The sequence below is a fragment of the Hypanus sabinus genome, chromosome X1 (genome assembly GCF_030144855.1).
Source record: "Hypanus sabinus isolate sHypSab1 chromosome X1, sHypSab1.hap1, whole genome shotgun sequence".
Classification (NCBI taxonomy): Eukaryota; Metazoa; Chordata; class Chondrichthyes; order Myliobatiformes; family Dasyatidae; genus Hypanus; species Hypanus sabinus.
The window spans coordinates 13,608,185-13,624,088 of NC_082738.1; the positions used below are offsets into that span (position 1 = coordinate 13,608,185).

General features: G+C 41.4%; 1 protein-coding gene across 2 annotated transcripts in view; it reads right to left on the reverse strand.

The window, feature by feature from the left end:
- The window catches only part of lima1a (LIM domain and actin binding 1a), a 137,095-nt gene that overhangs the window by 27,586 nt on the left and 93,605 nt on the right, over positions 1–15,904 (reverse strand). Inside the window, exons 4-5 of one of the 2 annotated variants that reach the window (XM_059955841.1) lie at positions 15,362–15,853; positions 3,544–3,685 (exon numbers count right to left, since the gene is read on the reverse strand). In XM_059955841.1, the coding sequence (XP_059811824.1) occupies positions 3,544–3,685; positions 15,362–15,853 (634 nt within the window). Of the gene's footprint in view, positions 1–3,543; positions 3,689–15,361; positions 15,854–15,904 lie in introns of both variants that reach the window. The other variant, XM_059955840.1, reaches the window with a different exon arrangement.

A 15,904-nucleotide genomic window follows, 5' to 3' on the forward strand; every position in this document is an offset into this window, starting at 1 on the left:
GGAGATGCTGGTTACATTTTAACACGAGACTGAAAGGGCAAGGTAAATGTTGATACTCAAGATCTTCGAAAGAATTTGGTAGATATAGGAAGGACTCATGGATTCAAATATCCTACTTCAGAGTGCTGGATACAAGAAAACTTGCTAAGGAGAAGGTGGATGTACTTCATTTTTAAGAAAGCAATGAACTAGCTTTCATACGAGCAGAATATTGAAGAGCAGGCTGAAGCACTAGTACTGGGGGGTGGGGGTGGGGAGGGCAAGCTGCAGGGAGCTGGGGCTTTCTTAAGCACCTCCAGTGAGGCATCATCAGAAATCCCAGGACTAGTCTGTGGTTGAGATTCAGGCTTATTCTCATTGATTGTGTCTTTGTCTCCAATGTACTGGTATTACTGGAGATGGGACAGTTTTTTGCCCCCAGTTATCCCAAGGCCAGCATTATTTTTTGTCTGTTGCAAAATGAACCCTCTTATTCTAAGCAAAAACACCATATGAAATTAGAGCACGGAAACAAATGGTCTCTCACTCAATGTTAGTAGGGAGCCCCTGACAATGTGTGTGAACAGCTGGATGAACAGATGTTCCATCTGTTTTGGAAAGGTGCCAAGCAAAGTGTAAATGGGAGCCACGGTGATGGATGAATGAACATAGGCAGCCCAGAGGGAAAGTGGCAAGGAGGCAGGTAGTGAAAAGGATCATAGCTTATGGGCAGAAATACTAATGAGACCAAGTAGTTTACACAAAAACTGTTTGCTCACTACTCCACTGGCAGGAGTCAGCATGTATTTGTCTCAACTGCTAGCTTACTGTTCCCTCTATCTCCATTTTTATGGTCATCCCTGGTTGGGGGTCTCTCATCTTCTAGGCTTGAAAAGATCCATAATTAAATCCCAACTCATTTTGCCCTTTTTGAGAAAGAACTAAATCTTCTGTGCTTTCTCACCATTGCCCCATTTCCTACCCCTCCTCTACCACCTGTTAAGGTCAGTGAAGATATGCTCTAATGTGGAGCCTGTATCAATGTAGCTGAAAAATATCCTTGTTTGGTATTCAGATAGTTAACAGGATTGTTAGAGGCATAAAAGGCCCATGATATTTACAATTTCTCCTTCCATTAAACAAATTCTCTCCTCCTTTCCGTCCTCCCATGGTCCACTCTCGTCTCCTATCAGATTCCTTCTTCTCCAGCCCTTGACTTTTCCCACCCACCTGGCTTCACCCATCACCTTCCAGCTGGTCTTTCTTTCCTTCCTCCCACCTTTTTCTTCTGGCATCTTCTTCCTTCCTTTCCAGGCCTGAATGTAGCCCTAGCCTGAAATGTCAACTATCTATTCATTTCTATAGATGCTGCCTGACCTGCAGAGTTCCTTCAGCACTGTGTGTTACCCACTCCTCAATCCAAAGAATGTGGTTCACTGCAACCTCAGAGCTCTGAAGACATGGTTTGGTCACAGATAAAGAAAATAACACAACTATAAAGCAAGTATCAGACTTCAAAAGAACAGGCAGCAATTCAGCTGGGAATATTCAGCTGATTACACAGTAATATTAAAAATTTACAAGGTATTCCAATTTACAACATAAAGCCAAATGGGGGTGTGAGGAAAGAAGTGTCCAGATCTGCAAACATTAAAACACTCTGAAAATTCAGACATAAGAATGTACATCTCCACATTCCCATTGAACAAGAACTTTGCAAAACACTTTAAAAGCAGTTCTTCAAATGTAAGCTTCTCAGTACTTAAAAAACCTTGATCATGGTGAGTTGCTGTTGAGTTACCCAGAGGTGAACCACCCCAACCAGACTGAGATGTGACATTAATACATTACCTATTTGCAAAAGGAGAGGGGGAGAGGGGGAGAGGGGGAGAGGGGGAGAGGGGGAGAGGGGGAGAGGGGGAGAGGGGGAGAGGGGGAGAGGGGGAGAGGGGGAGAGGGGGAGAGGGGGAGAGGGGGAGAGGGGGAGAGGGGGAGAGGGGGAGAGGGGGAGAGGGGGAGAGGGGGAGAGGGGGAGAGGGGGAGAGGGGGAGAGGGGGAGAGGGGGAGAGGGGGAGAGGGGGAGAGGGGGAGAGGGGGAGAGGGGGAGAGGGGGAGAGGGGGAGAGGGGGAGAGGGGGAGAGGGGGAGAGGGGGAGAGGGGGAGAGGGGGAGAGGGGGAGAGGGGGAGAGGGGGAGAGGGGGAGAGGGGGAGAGGGACTGGTGGAATATTTGAATAAATTTGAAAATCAACCCTCATAAATACAGAGCCAGTACTGCACTCCAGGAAGTGAAAAAATTAGTGGCTGCTTCAGTTATACTTGAAGTGACCACCGGCACTGTTCCAAACCTAATTTAGAAGGCATCACTTATGCAGTAGCGTTTATTCCAAAATGGATTAACTCACTGAAAGCTCACCATGTCCGAAGCAACAATATAATGTGCAAGTACATTCATTAAAAACATCGTTTTAAAAGATTATTTTCCCAAGATCCTCAGTGTTCAAGTCCAATGCCTCTGTTAAATCTCACCACCACGGACAGTCCAGGGCATTTCTTTTCTAAAACACTTAATATCTAACAATATGGCAGTGAACCAGATGCAGTCATGTGATTAGCAAGCAATTACTAATAAGATTTGAAAAATACTTGGCAATCTCCAATTTTGCAGTTATCTAATAGCAAATGGTTACCTACTACATTCTGAGCAGTTAGTCAAGAGTTGCCTATTGTCCCTCCAAAAAGCATCTTTTTGTTAGCTGGCATCACTAAACAATGTGACTCAACACTACACTCTGCTATAATCCAAGCAATAGATGATCCAATACTAAAGCACACATGGCATTGAAATGCTAATGTAATGATTAGTAAGAAGATTTAAGGATACAGTAACATGCTACTCAGAAGACACGGGTTATTTCTTCAAATTCCCTTTTTCATGCAGCAAGTCACTTTTGGCAACAAGACCAGTTTTTAAGAGGACACAGAAGAATTATGCATACTTTGCACTGAACACTTAAAAAATCTGAGTTAATTGGCAATATAAACAAGGTACTTTGCCTGCCACCAAGACAGCAGGCATTTCTAAACAGAAAAAAAAGAGCTGGTTTCAGTCCAACAGCAGTACAAAACTTGAAACAGCTGGTCATGAGGCCAAGAGGCGAAAATGCTTCAAGCTGCCGTGGAAACAATTCTGCAAATGGAACCAGGCCACTTTCTAGAGCAGGAGCGTGCCGTTATTACTGATTCGTTTTCAGCTCAGTGGCCGCGCCACAAATGTAACATTAAACAGCAATTTTCAGACGTTCAGCAGATCAGTACATTAAGAAAATACACACTTGCTAAACTTGCACTATCCAAGTCTGACGACACATTTTACCGCGATCACTACTTTCATTCACAATTTTAAAAGCCTTGTGCTGCTAATGCCTCCTCAGTGGCGTGGTACTTTTCAAAATTCAAGATAACAGCGCCTTCTACAAATAATAATGATTTAGTGAACACAACGACAAGGATACAACCCAACTACAACCCATTTTCCATCCCGCCACGATATAAAAAATCCTTACCAAAATCATCTGATTTAAAGCCACTTGTGCTCCCGTCCTTTGCTTTGTTCTCCACCACGCCTTCAATCAGACAGCTGCCTTCTGCAGTCTTGTCTAACCACTTCTTGGAAACGTCAGACTTGAGGTGCCGATCTCGGGCAGCCTGCTTGAGAACAAAAAGACTCAGCACACTGGATTCTAAACTGGGAGGAAGCACTTCAGGACGATTCTCATTTACTTTTCATATCTCATTAGTTTTAAGAATACAGCGCATGTTTTGGCTATCAATTGCAGCTGAAAACAACTTGCTCATCACATTATCTATTGAAGGAAACGCAAATCACTTCTTTAATCAAATCATCTTCGTCTGCTTTCTGAAACAGTTGCCAATTAGCATGTTGCCTGACTGAAAAGAACTAGCAGATGCAATTAGCGCCAAGCATAAAGAAACTCAGACAATGAAGAGAACGCCGAGGAGGCCCATCTGCCCAGGTTCAGAACCATATGATTGCATCACACAAGTCTTAATAAACTTACATGCTGTTAACGAGAGCACTGCACAGCCATCTGGATTAACAAAAGTTCAAAAGCCTTGTATCATTTATGGACAAGAGTGACCCCATCTGCAGTGATCATAGGGGCCCCTCTAATCCCATTTCCAGATGGTGAAAAAAAATTGTAGAGTACCTACGATCACTTGCAACTCCATATGTCGCTGGTAATTGAATTACCTACATGTCGCCTGAAGCATTCATTTAAAAAGCAGTACCTGGTGCGCACATTTGGATGACGAACTAAACTGAAAAAAAATCAACCTGATACTTAAAAGTTATACGTTACAAGTAACATCTTTAGAAACTTCAGTACAGACAGTAGTGAGAATTGCTTGAGCTGTTTGGGTTCAAAAACACATTCTGTACATCAATATGGTACAGTTGAACTCATTTGGTTTGCATATATGCAAAAAAAGTTCTCACCTCCATCAACTTTCACAAAGCATTTCTGACCATATAGCAAAATTCCAGCCAGTAGAATCACTGCAGAAGTGAGGGTTTATGTACTTGGCCAGGTCTTTGGCCAAGTTGTCCAATTAATCTCACCCTCAAAATATTTTTCCTTTCAGAGTGTGGCAAGTCTTTCTCTGAGAACAGCAGGAGGAGGATCTTTGAATATCTTTAAACCAGCAGTAAATAGATTCTTGAAAAGGGGTGAAAGATTATGACATGGAGGTTGTCATCGGGTCACACACAATTTTATTAAATATGGGCTGAATGGGCTGCTATGAATTCATGTGTTTTTCTTTAAAGTAGTACAGCGTGGAACAGGCCCTTCTGTCCCAATGAGCTGCACTACCTAGCAACCCACCTATTTAACCCCAGTTGAATCACATGACAATTTACAATGACCAATTTACCTGTGCCTTTGGAATGTAGGAAGAAACTGGAGCACACAGAGGAAACCCACACATTCACTGGGAAAACGTACAAACTCTTTAGCCTGTGCTGCAACTGAGCTCCAATCTCTGAGGGAATCAACAGCAATAAGCATTACAACTAAGGTGAGGCACACGTGGACTTTGCTGTAGGGTCAAAGGATGATTAGAAGTGGACTTATTATTCTTTTCTCACTAAAGGTCACTGAAACTGATTGAACTTGGACCCTTTCTGCTGTTACCTTGTTGAGCCATCTGGACTCGCACAGGATTTAGTGTGGAAGTCACTTAGGACATGTTGACTATGTTGCTTTTGTCTCCAGGAAAGTGAGCCCAGTCAGTTCATTGTCACCTGCATTAACAGTAACAGAATAGATTTCTCCTGGATTAGTCTTCGGTAAATTGAAATACTATTCTGAATGCATTTGAAAGTAAATGTGCAATATTTTTGCATCTTTAAATTCAGGAAATTCTCAATGTGTTTCACAGTCAAAACAGTACTTTTAAGGTCTAGTCACTTGATTTCCGCCTCCTCAGGCAATCCCTTGTGGACTAGAATAATTTGTTTCCACCTCACTTCTGTGGGTTGAGGTGGCTGTAGAGAATTATATGAGATTGCAAACCTTGCCACAGCAGGGCAAGATGGTGGTTGACAGGTTGGGTGGATGTGTCATTTGAAATTAATGTTCCTTTTTACTAGGCCTTCACATTCTTCCATCACAGAGACAAGAGGTCCTCAGTGCTTTTCCAGATGACAGTCCTCCATTTTCACCACTATTAGACCAGGAATTCCCACAAGTCAGTGAGGGTGTTACATTTTCTAAAGGAGATTTGAGAACACCCTTGAAGGGTTTTCTACATCCCCCTGAAAATCACTTACTGTTAAAGAGCTGAGGTGGATTATAAATGTCTGGAGTGAAGCTTGTGAATGACTTGGCCCATCCATTGGAACTGGTTGAACATGAACAGAGCATCAGTGTTGTGAACGTTGGCCCTGGAGGGGACAATGATATTGGCTCATTTGTCCTGCTAATCAATATGGGGAATATTACAGATTCAGAGTTTAAGGGGTGCCAACTGTGGGTAGTCAATGTCTCAGAAATATCTCTGAAGGGCAGAGATCACTGCTGCATAGTAGACGAGTTTGACAGTAGGTCGTCTCTGAGCTGGCCAAAGGCCATGTTAGCACATGAGACCAAGGTGAGTTTCAACAATGAATCTGTCACAGCTGGGAGGTGACTCTCAACATTAGAGAAAGTGATCCACATTTTCCCAGATCTCAATGTTTATCCACTGCTGTTATGCAGGAAGTGTTTGTGCAAGTTGAATGCGATGATATAATGGATATTTTTTAAAAATTCCTTGAATATACAATAAGATAGGTATTAGTCTGGAAAATTGGAGAGTAAACTGCATTTCAGTTTCTCTCATCCATAAGATGGGTACTCACTGGAGTGCAGCACACATCCAGCAAATGCACTGCAGCTTCACCCGAGCTGAGTCAAACTTGATCCCACAACCATTTTACTTGGAGGGATGTGTACCATCCACTGGACTCAGATTGAAATTAATCATACTTCTGATTTTAAACAAAGATCCGAGCCTTATGAAATTATTGGGCTTCTGATCATCCTGATACGTGAAGTCACTTTCTTTCCACAGATGCTAGTCAACTTGCTGACCAGTTTTGGCATTTTCTGCTCTTACCATGTGATTGTGCTTTTTGATGAATTGGTCTTCTAAGAACTAATGAAATTCATTTAAGGTAGTATTGGGGAAAAAATGCTCCAAAACATTTTTCAACTAAAGCATTGAAGTGCAAAGACAGCAAGATCATGTGAACAACAAATAAGCTAATGACCAGATAATTTGATGACACAGGTCAACGTACAAATTCTGGCCAGGGTCTTGAACTCCTCTTTGTAAACTGCCAAAGAAACAGCCAAAAAAAAAAAGTCTCAGCCAAGAGACTTAGTTAGCCTCTGTCACTGGAAATTAACCATCCAGTTCTAAGAGTTGAAAGTATTCACACTGGAAAGAGAAATCTTTAATTGGATTGCTTCACAAGGTTCAAGAGGGTATAAATCAAATATTTTCACCCCACCATTGCACCAGAATGAAATCTTAACACCATTGTTTAGTGATAACAAAATGCAGATGCTGGAAGTGGGCAAAGAAAACCAAATGGTCAGAGCATTTGTGTAGAGAACAGGGAAATTCCCATTTTAAATATGGACTTTTCATCAGAAATTACAAGGAAAGTAAGCAGAAAAAGAAACAAAGCAAATCTGTAAAGCAAATGGAGGGTGAGGAGGGTTGGATAATAGCCAAATTTAAAAGAAATTTCCCAAATGCCTCAACCACACCTTCCTTGTCACATCCACCTAAAAATAAAATGGAAACTACTAATGTTCTGAAATGACTGTAGTCATGCCAAGACAAGGCTACAAGTCCCAGTATAAGGGGACTGTGCTGTTCTTCAAGCTTGCCGTGAGCTCAAAGGTAAAATGCAGGAGGCCAGTGACAGACAAGTCGCGTGATGAGTCATGGACAACAGAGCCCTGCACCTCACAAGGCATGCAGGGCTGGCAAACGACACTGAAACCTTGCACATGGCGGCAAGTGACCCTGCTGCCACTAGATGGTTTCAAGCATCTGAAATAGTTTTGTCATTAAACTCCCCACCCCTAATAATTCGAGGCTCTTTGAAGAATGGTACATTTGGAGTTCAAATCCAGATCCACAGAACTTTGTACTTTGATCAGACTCCTTTGACAATGCTGCTGAAGTCCAGAGTGAATGTGTCACACAAAGCAAACTCAGATTAACTGGGTAGATAGCCCAAGGATCCAGAGTGGACCTCCTTTACTACTTTTACTCACCATGATACAAGTTTTTGGAAAGAATGCCTCATCAAATTAACATGGGAAAAACAAAAAGAATCAACACACAACTGTGAACATTGTTCCTAAACATCATGGTTGAGTCCTTAAAAAGATGGGGACTGCTGTTATGGCAATAAATTGGAACTGCACCTGGCAAATTGGGACACAGGTAGAAATATTAAAAGCAGCTTTGCATCAGATGTTTGATTGCAAATTGTGCAGGTGCCCAAAGAAAATGGAATGCTATATTCCCAGATTCCAAGACCAAGTAGACTCAGATTTAGTTCTTTATATGCTATTCTCCCATAAGCAAAGAGTTGGAGCAAATGATCTCAGTTTGAAGGGCAGAGAGAAGTGGGACATTACATAGACTGATCTACCAAGCAGCCGAGTTCAGTTGAAACTCCTGTTCAGAGTGCATGCAAGGGCATTATTGGGGTTGACTGTGATGTGCCCAAGTGTTCATAATTAGGGACAAATCAGATGTGTGGGACTTAGGCTGAGGAAAAAATACAGATTGGAAGTCTAAGAAATAGAACAATATGCAATGATAAAGATTAGAAACAAATGCAAAATCGAACAGGAGATCGGGAGTAAAAAAAGCACCACAAAAAAAGTCCCCATCACCTGTTCACTGCATTAGTTCAGACAGTAAGAAATGTGTTCCAAGTATGCAATCCCCATTTTGAGGGACAAACATTTTGGATTACTGCTACATTTCAACATTTGAGCACAGGTATCACTGAGCACATCAGTGAATTTTTAGTCATTTGTTTCAGCAAATGAATGGCAGAATACGTCAACTGACAGAAACAGACCCAATTCCAAATGAAGACACACCCATTCACCAAGGTGAGGGCTTCCCCAAATCAACAAATTCCATCACTTCAGGATTCTCTGCAGTGTATGCAGAGCATCAACACTCAGGTAAGTAACTCTAATCAGGTATAGCTATAGCACTTGCATGTTGTTTAAAAATCCTACTTTTCTATCAACTGCCATTGGCTTTCCACCCCTCAGAACCTAAACAACTTAATCTCTTTGCTATTGTAGTGCTCTGCAGAAGTTACTCAATATAGTAACATGCAAATAACTGATGCGGAACCTTGTGGTACATGCTTGCCATGTGATGGATATTAACTTCTTGGCCATTAGGATTCTTTCTCTTTCTTGGTCATTTGCTAATCTTGCTTCCTAAACACAGCATCTGCACTAGTAAGATCACAAACAGATGTAAGTAAACTTCCAACTAACTTCTGGTTGTAAACGGAAGCCAGTCTTCAGTTCTTGAAATGTAAATGGGAAGCAGTAATCACCTTGAGGTTAAAACAAGTATTGTCTAAAGACCAGATTTGCAAACAAGTTTTATGGATAGTTGGCATTCTGTCTGGGAGAAACAAGGTTTAGCTCAATACAACTGCTTTATTACTGCTCAAGATGCAGTACAAGACAATGTGTTGTTTCAAACAGACAGGCTGACTCTTAAGTTGCTTGGTTCAAGGAAGCTTGCAGAACAAATAAGATATTATTTAGCTGCATATCTATGTTTACAGGTGGAAGGTGTTATGTGCTTAAGGAAGTCAGCTTCACGGCATTAATGGTAGATAGCTAAAGAACTATGTCTCCAAAATGATTTTAGACTGTGTTGAAAGGATATCTGAGAAAATATCATATGCACATGAAGTCACCAGTGGCAGGAAAAAAAGGTATAAATGTAGAAAGCAGTTCAGGCTTATTAGGAATGGTTGAAAAACATCAAGAAGAATGATAGGAAGATGGGGTGAATAGAATTCTTTCCTCTAGCTTTAGTTTCTGTGATGGACGACATCCTCATCCACATCATGCAATGTCTTTTTAGTTTATAGGAACTCTACCTGCGTTTTTGAAATCCTTTGAGTTTAAGAAATGTGTTGTGTTTTAGAAGCAGTTTGTAATTGGGAAATAACTGTAAGATAGAAATCCTCTGAGTTTTAAATGGGTTTTAAGTTTGCTGTTTGGACTTAAAAATATATTACCTAAAATAAATGAACTACATTTTAAACAATGTTGTTAGCTGGAAGTATCTTCTCCTTGTCAGGGGTAAGTTTTCTTTTTATGCAGAGAGTGGTGAGTGCGTGGAATGGGCTGCCAGCGGTGGTAGTGGAGGCGGAAACGATAGGTTCTTTTAAGAGACTTTTGGACAGGTACATGGAGCTTAGAAAAATAGAGGGCTATGGGTAAACCTAGGCAATTTCTAAGGTAAGGACATATTTGGCACAACTTTGTGGGCCGAAGGGCCTATATTGTGCTGTAGGTTTTCTATGTTTCTTGGTAGGGAGAGAGGATTCACCACTCAAATGGTGGGTATTGGCAGCTAAAATTCAATGTAGAGAATAAACAGGGAAGTAAACTAGTCCTTAAAGATTGGGTAGTTACGGTATAATCTCCCTTTAGTGAGAGTACTCGTGGCTATTTATATCCAATAGGGCTTAAGATCTTTGTTTGAGCATTAGAACCTTTGCGGTCAGCAAATCCAACACAATGACAGCGAGGCAAGTTATTTAGGGGGAGGGGCCTGCTTTGGCTTCAATTACTTAAAATAGTTTCAGATGCAGAACAGGATGGTTGGTTTGAGGCTGCTGAAATTGGATTCTATAGGTCTGAGTGTTTATTTTAAGTTACAGTGACATTTATCTTTACACTAGTATTCCTTGCAAAGAAAATTACATTTTAAGATCCACCATATAAAGATGAAGGTTTCCCAACATGAAGGTTTCCCAACTAAACAGACAACTTAAGGGCATTACATTTTCTCAGATACCCAGCACCCCTTGCTATCTGCCGGGTACCATTTGAAACAGCATGGAACATCTGGAATGGAAGAAAAGCACCATTTCAAGCAGCACGTCAAAAGACAATGGCATCTCTGTCGGGCAGTTTCTCTCACCACCGTCAGAGTCAAAATAAATTTATAAAAAGAGGGAAAGTAGAACAGAATAACTATGCAAAATCAGATCATGTGCTTGAGATAAGTGGACCAAAAAAAAGAGGCTACTGTTTCATTATGTGACCGCATAGATCATGCAAACCATTTGACATTTTATCACATGGAATGCTCCCTTCTCAACATTGTCTCTCATGCAAACACTGGCCAAGGTCATGCAGGCTTTCATATACTCTGTATATATACATCCATATATTTTCCCTTACAGGCTGACACACAAACCTACTCAAGTCTGTGAGCAGGATTAATGCTCAAAGAGCACTTCACTTTTAAAACTCAGCAGGCCAGGCAGTATCTATGGAAAAAAGTACAGTCAATGTTTTGGGCCGAGTTCCTCCAGCATTTTGTGTGTGTTGCTTGGATTTGCAGCATCTGCAGATTTTTTTCTTCTTTGACTTTGCTTTTAAAAGCATTTTTTCAACACACACACACCACACACACACACACACACACACACACACACACACACACACACACACACACACACACACACACACACACACACACACACACACACACACACACACACACACACACACACACACACACACACACACACCCTGCACCTCAAATGGCTTTAGCAAGATTTAAGATTTACATTTCCCTTGTACCTTTCATGACCTCAAGGTGCCATTTGGTGCTTTACTCGCACTTCTTGAAGTGTAGTCACTGTTATGTAGGAAACTCACCAGCCAGTTTTGTGCTACTCCCATAAAGTTGCCTGATGTAGGCAATTTTCCAAGTCTGAACAGCTCACACAGTGCAAGCTTCTAATCAGGTACTAGCTGTGACCAACACCACGTGTACAAGGAACATCAAAACTGTTTCACTGATGAGTGGTGCAGTTATCAAGAGAAGCTAGTCACTTTGGCAAAACTTCCTAATCAAAAGGGAAGTGCTCTGTAACTGGAAATGATGCCAGAGCTCAAACTAATTCTAAACTAAAAACTGGAAATGTTGGAAATATTCTGCAGATGAGGCAGCATCAGTAGAGAGAAAAATACAGTCATCATTTGGCACCAATTTGAATCAAAAAAGGTGTAAACATTAGCTTTCTGTAACCAATATCAAGCAGCTTGGGAAAAGTTAGAACCACCACCTCAACAGCTACATTCCATGCCCTTCTGTATATAAGCTTTGCATACAGAAGAGATAATTAACCAAATACCAACCACCTCAGACAACCCTAAACCCTGCACTCCTCTATCTTTGAACTCAAGCATCTCCAAATTTAATCTCTTCATACTGATGGCTGTGCTTTTAGCTCTCAACTTCAGAAATTTCCAATTTCCCTCCATGTCCTTTAAGATGATCTTTAAACCAGCCTCCTCCACTAAGCTTTTGGTCATTTGGGTATTTTCTTATCCAAATGCCAAAATTCATGTGATAATGTGCAAAATGTTGGGACATTTTATCCAATGAATAAAATTTTCCAGGATCCAATCTGACAGTCTACAATGCACTTGCATGTTAAAAGAGTTACTCATCTTCCTGACTTTCCCACAGATAATTTTGCCTTCAGAGCCTATGTGTGTGTACAGAGAACTTATCAAATACCTAGATCAAATGAAATCAGACACACTATTAAATATCAGAATTGGCTCAAAGGGCTAAAATAGCCACTTCCTGTAATTCAGTTGGACTTTATGACAGTTTGGGGAAGTGGTTCCTGTTCACTGAAAAACAAGCAAAGGGCCTGACCATCAACTATCAAGTGAAAGTTTCTACAATGAACCAGGTTCTATCCTCCACAACCACGTAACTAAATGCAGTTCACCAAGTAGGCAGTAGGAACACTGGCCAGCTTTTCCTTTAGTGCTGCCAAGAATGCGAAAGACAGCTCAACTCCTGCCTCTGGCCGAGATTGATCAGGAGGCAGAATCACACCTGTGACAATGATGTAATGCAGAAGCTACAAGGAAAAGGTCAGACCACATTTGGAGTATTGTGAACCCCCATATTGAATAAAAGACATACTGGCATTGGAGAGGGTCCAGAGGAGGCTCTCGAGAATGATCCTGAGAATGAAAAGGATAAGCTATGAAGAGCGTTTGATGGCCTGTACTCGCTGGAGTTCAGATAAATGGGGAAGGGGGGGGATCTCACTGAAACCTACCAAACTGTAAAGGCACAGAGCGAACATGGAGAGGGTGTTTCCAAAAGTGGGACAGTCTGGGACCCGAGAGCAGAGCCTCACAATAGAAGGAAACCCCTTTAGAACAGAGATGAGGAATTTCTGTAGCCAGAGGGTGGTGAATCCGTGGAATTCATTGCTACAGATAACTGTGGAGGCCAAGTCATTGGATATATTTAAAGTGGAGCTTGATAAATTCTTGATTAGTAAGTGCATCAAAAGGTTATAAGGAAAATGGGGATGAGAAGGAAAATAATCAGCCATGATCAAATGGTAGAGCAGCATTGACAGGCCGAATGGCCTAATTCTGCTCTCATGTCTTATGGTGACCATTTTTCTCTGCTTCATTCCCACAATCCTGATTGAGAAGTTACAGAACCTGGGCCTCTGTACCTCCCCCCTACAATTGGATCCTCGAATTCCTAACCTGAAGACCACAGTCTGTGCAGATTGGTGATAACATATCCTCTTCACTGACGATCAACACTGGTGCACCTCAGCAGTGTGTGCTTAGCTCACTGTTCTACTCTCTCTATATCCATGACTGTGTGGCTAGGCATAGCTCAAATACCATCTACAAATTTGCTGATGATACAACCATTGTTGGTAGAATCTCAGATGGAGATGAGAGGGCGTACAGGAGTGAGATATGCCAACAAGTGGAATGGTGTCGCAGCAACAACCTTTCACTCAACATCAGTAAGACCAAAGAGCTGATTGTGGACTTCTGGAAGGGTAAGACGAATGAACACATACCAATCCTCATAGAGGGATCAGAAGTGGAGAGAGTGAGCAATTTCAAGTTCCTGGGTGTCAAGATCTCTGAGAACCTAACCTGGTCCCAACACGCAGCTTTAAAGAAGGCAAGACAGCAACTATATTTCATTAAGAGTTTGAAGAGATTTGATATGTCAACAAATACACTCAAAAACCTCCCCATGGAGAGCATTCTGACAGACTGCATCACTGTCTGGTATGGGGGTATGGGGAAGTGGGCTACTGCACAGGACCGAAAGAAGCTACAGAAGGGTGTAAATTTAGTCAACTCCATCTTGGGTACTAGCCTACAATGTACCCAGGATACCTTCAGGGAGCGGTGTCTCAGAAAGGCAGCTTCCATTATTAAGGACCCCCAGCACCCAGGGCATGCTCTTTTCTCACTGTTACCATCAGGTAGGAGATACAGAAGCCTGAAGGCACACACTCAGCGATTCAGGAACAGCTTCTTCACCTCTGCCATCTGATTCCTAAATGGACATTGAACCCATGAATATGACCACATTTTTAATAAATATTATTTGTTTTTGCATAATTTTTAATCTATTCAATCTATACATATACTGTAATTGATTTACTTATAAATGTTTTCTTCTCCTATATTATGTATTGCATTGAACTGCTGCTAAGTTAACAAATTCCACAACATATGCTGGTGATAGTAAACCTGATTCTGATTCATTTGCCTCCCTGTTTCCACAATTTTAAAAGGTCTTCCAATGGGCTCATACAAGGATAGCACATTCAATCTTTTCCTTTAGCTTGGCAAGTTCAGAACATGTAGCCAAGGTGTCCAATGGCTATGCTTTGTTAAATTATTTGAACTGTAGAGCAGACAAAAAGAACAATTGAGGGATGGGGTTAGAATAATTCTTCTTTGGTTGGTTATTCTAAAGAATTTTCTTCTTTTTCTTACAGCAATTTATTTTGGCAGCCCTGTCATATGTTACACAAGAGGGCATGCTTGAGCCTCAGCAAGTACTTGCATGAGTACAGTTCGGTAAATTCAATCTTAGCCTCAATTGGCATTTACATGTGGACACTTCCTCAGCAGCATCCCAGAGAGCTGCCAAGACAGAAGCCTGGATCACTTTTGCACTCTTGGCATAAATGAGAATTCAGAACAGATGGAGGATGGAACTCGAGACTTTAGCTGTCTATTTCTCGAGTTTTACTTTTTGAGGCTGCAAACTGTAAGGAAGTTTCTCGTTCCCTTACAATTTTTAATTGCACCAACAAGCAAACTGAAGCTAGAATTCAAAATGGAACTTCCATGTAGTATTAAGTTTGATTTTGCTTTAAATCTTAAAAACAAACCAGGCTGGCTGTGGAAGGAGCACCTCTTGTCTGTGCAAGAAAGAAAAAAAGATTGCATTGAAATGTTATAGGAACTGATCACTAGTTTCCTTAACTAACTTTAAAAACTTTAAAGTTCAAACACATTTAAAATAACAATCATTAAAACAGCCCACAAAATTGTTTTAAAATTCTAAGTTAGAAGAGGATTCTACACGAAGGCAGCAAACATTTCAGGCAATCAGAGCAAGAATCTTGGAACGTTTAAAATGAACTGAACGAGAAGGTTACTCTACCTAATTCAAACAGTATTACTCAATGCAAACTCTTACCTTGACAGGGAGTTCATGTTGTCTACTCTTGGACTGAGCATTCATATCACTCTTCTCGAACATCATCTTCAAACTGTTCAGTGGGACGTTAAATTTCTCAACTTTAGGGAAGATTGTCAGATCTTGTGCTGTTCCATTCTCCACTTCAATTCCCTCTTTTGAAAGAGCTCTCTCCATCTTCCAGCTCTCAGACTGTGGCTTTATCTCAGTCTGCCCTTCACTCTCTACACTAGGATAAGAAAATTTGCTTGAGGCTTCTGGGCTCCTAGGAGACTTGATCCTTGTGGTGGTAGGGCTCTTGGAATTCTGATCTGACTCACTTAGAAGCCCCAAGCTAGGGTTTGGGCTGACAGCAGTGACCCGAAGTCTGTTAATTCTGACAGGAGACTTCTGAGGCAGAGGTTGTGCAGCTGAAGATTCTGAATCCTCCCACTTCTTCTTCAAGATGCTCAGTGTCCCCTTCCTCAGGTTTGGGGCAAATTTTTCAGTGTTCTGCAAGAAGACAATTTAAAAAGCAGTTACAAAAAAAGGAATGCCCACAGC